This window comes from Emericellopsis cladophorae, assembly GCF_022114955.1.
Source record: "Emericellopsis cladophorae strain MUM 19.33 chromosome Unknown NODE_212_length_3217_cov_471_542994, whole genome shotgun sequence".
Lineage (NCBI taxonomy): Eukaryota > Fungi > Ascomycota > Sordariomycetes > Hypocreales > Bionectriaceae > Emericellopsis > Emericellopsis cladophorae.
Genome location: NW_026251137.1, coordinates 1 through 3,217, shown reverse-complemented (window position 1 = coordinate 3,217; position 3,217 = coordinate 1). Strand labels below are relative to the sequence as shown.

Genomic DNA, 3,217 nt, shown 5'->3' with positions numbered 1-3,217 from the left:
GTGACCGAGACGAAATTCCTAGGCTTAATTATCGGCCGAGAGGGAATCCGAATAGACCCTGAGAAAGTCCGGACCGTAAGAAACTAGAAGACGCCGACCTGCGTTACCGATATGTAAGCCTTTCTGGGTTTCGGTAATTTCTACCGGAGATTTATCTAGGACTACTCGAAGATCACCGCACCCTTGAACCGCCTAGCGAGGATGAGGCGCGCCGTTTCACCTCGGAAAGGCGATCCCTGCGCGGCTTGCGGGGTACCTTTTCGGTGGCGGGCGGGCGGGACATGACCTGACAGGGGGGGCGGCGGTTTTGTATGGGTGGCATGGGAAAGATTCGCATGGAAAGGTGAGCGGGGATTGGGCGGCGAGAAGGAAGAGTGGGGCAAGGACATTTGGGGTAGCGTAGCGTAGAGAGAGAGAGAGAGAGAGAGAGAGAGAGAGAGGAAGGAAGAGCCGGGATTACTATCTACTATGTACCTATCTATCTATCTATATCTATCTATATATATATATATATATAAGAGGAACGGGAGGGACGCACGACGTGCCGCCCCTTCCCTTTTGCTTTAACAAGGAGCGCGCTACCTACGCTCGACGACGCACAACGCATAACGCACAGTACGTCGTGGCCATGTCCTTGTCCGACCTAGCCTACGACACGAGGCACGGCGTTGTCGTATGCCGGCCGTGTGGGACGTGCATCGTCCCCGACAGCCCGGTGCACTGGAAGAGCCACTTCCGGAGAGAGCCGCACCGCCTACGCGGCGCTCGACTCCAACGACTCGTAGGCGTACTCTCGGGATTCGCCCTGCGGGACCGAGACACGCTACAACGCCAACGGCCCGACCGGAGGCGACCGTGCCAGGCGATCGACGGGCTGGCGACGTATAGTGGCTATATCTGCCTGTGTGACAGCCGCCAGTGCGACTTCGTGACGAGGCGGCTCGAGACGATGCGGGACCACATACCAAGGCACAGGAGGACGGCGTCGGAGCACTACACGAGAGAGGCGACAGCAGCGCCGCTCTGGGCGCCCTGCGCCTTGCAGACCTACTTCACGGCCGGAGGGCGGATCGACTACTTTGTGGTCGAGACAAACGAGGGGCTGCCACGGCCAGGCCTAGATGCCGTGGCGCCGTGCGTGGACGCCACCGGCCCTCCGCCCTCGTCACCGGAGAGGCAGGTCTTCCAGGGGCTCCGAGAGGACATACAGCAGGCGGGCCGTGATCTCGACGCGAAGGCGACGATCGTCGAGGGCCCGGGCCCAGGGCGGGCGGACAAGCAGCGCTGGCTCGTCCACACGGGCTTCCTCACGCACCTCGAGGGGCTCGCGGACGCGGAGATCCAGTCCTCATTCCAGCTCCCCACGACGTCGAGCGTTCAACATCCCCGGCAGCGACGCGCGTACTCACGCGAACCCGACGGTGGCGATGATGACGAGGCTGGGGGTGACGGCGAGGGGGACCTCCGGCGGATCCTCGCGGCCACGGATCGGTGGCTCCGCACCGCCTACGAGCTTGTGGTCGATTGCTCGACGAAGCGTAAGATGACGCACCAGCGTGCCCAGAAGCTCAGCGACTTCGCGGCCGGCGCCGGGAAGAAGGGGAAGGATATCGCGTTCCGATGCTTCAAGAACGAGGCGACGCTCGGAACGTACTTCCGGCGGGTGAAGGAGCTCCTCACGTACTACTACCGGGTAGCCTACAAAAAGGATAGGCACTTTTCGCGCGAGACGGGCGCGCCCGCCGTGCCGCAAGACGTGGTCGAGCCCACGGGCCGACAGAAGAAGGCGATGGACCATATCCACGCCGCGCTACGCGCGCAGGACCGGGCGGGGGGCGGCGGCGAGAGGGACCGCCTTGCGGAGGACGACGAGGACGACGGCGAGGCGGGCCTGGAGCGGGCGATCCGTGCCTTCTACGTCGCGCTTGTCTGCCAGACGGTAGGGAGCGCGCACTTCCGCTCGCCGGTGCTCAGCTTCTGCGCCATGCTTAGCCGGACCAAGCTCCGCAGCCACGGGGCGCGTAAGGAGGACGAGAGCAAGCGCGCCAAGCAAGGGCGCGGGGACGACGAGGCAGACGAGGCGGCCTGGCAGCGCAAGGCCCGAGGCGGCTGGCAGGACCCGGGGAACTATAGTAGCCACCTGTCGGCGCTTATCTGGTCCGCGCAGCTCATCCTCTTCGAGTCGGTATGCTTCCACGCGGGCGACGACGAGGACCAGATCCCCGTCGTGCTCGGCCAGGTCTGCGAGGACTATATGCACCAGAAGGGCGAGACGACGTTCGGGTATATCCTGCAGTGGCGACTCTACATCACAACGGTCGCGCGGTCGGCCATCAGCCGGCGCCAGGCGCGCTGGTCCCTGTGCGGCCAGGAGATCACGTACCTCGGGACGCGTCTCCGTATAGAGGACGTGACGAGTCTACTCGTGTCCGAGTACAAGCGCGCGCGGGACCTCCTCTACGACGGGCTCCTCTTCAAGGCGCAAAGCCTCGGCGGGATCGAGGCGTGGAGGCTCGTAGACGACCTCGACACGGAGGACTACGGCGGATCGTGGCTCACGGACGAGGGGAACACCGACGTCCTACGCGGCACGCACGAGGCCCTCCTACAGCAGATCGAGGGGCGAGCCGATCTCCGTCAGCTCTTCCTCCGCAGCACGCCCGGCGCTGTGCCAACCGGCAGCCCGGCCCCGGCCCTCTGCCACCAGGCTATGGCCGCCTATGAGGCCGACGTACAAGCGTTCCTGCAGTCCCTGCTACCGCTCCTCTTTCTCTCGCCGATGCCGCCGCTGCGGGCGCCCGAGTTCCTCTCTATCACGGTCACGAACAGTAGCACCCGACGGCGTAGTATCCTGGTCTGGGAGAAGATGCTCATGATCCACGTGCGGTACCGCAAGAGCGCCGAGCAGACGGGCAAGGAGAGGGACAATATCCGGTTCGTGCCGGCCGCGGTCGCCGAGCTCCTGCTCACGTTCCTGGCCCTCGTGCAGCCGCTGCGGCAGTGTTTCCTCCGCCAGGCACGACCAGACGCCCTCCTATCGCCGTACCTATTCTCCAAGATCGGCGGCACAGTCTGGCGAGACGAGGCGGTGTCCAAGTGCCTGAGCCGCGCGTGCGCGCGCGCCGAGGTGCCCGCGTTCTAGGTCGCGTGGTGGCGGCAAGCGGCGGCCTCGATCACGAAGGAGAAGTTCTCGGCGCGGGAGCGGGCGTACTTTGAC

The 3,217-nt window shown here is 64.7% G+C and overlaps 1 protein-coding gene across 1 annotated transcript; it reads left to right on the top strand.

The window, feature by feature from the left end:
• Window positions 1–628: 628 nt before the first annotated feature.
• Window positions 629–3,142, top strand: J7T54_003534 (uncharacterized protein; the record flags this gene model as incomplete). The annotated part of the gene is made up of 1 exon (XM_051510727.1): window positions 629–3,142. The coding sequence occupies one exon, from the start codon at window positions 629–631 to the stop codon at window positions 3,140–3,142; it is 2,514 nt and encodes an 837-aa protein (XP_051358401.1).
• Window positions 3,143–3,217: the final 75 nt, after the last annotated feature.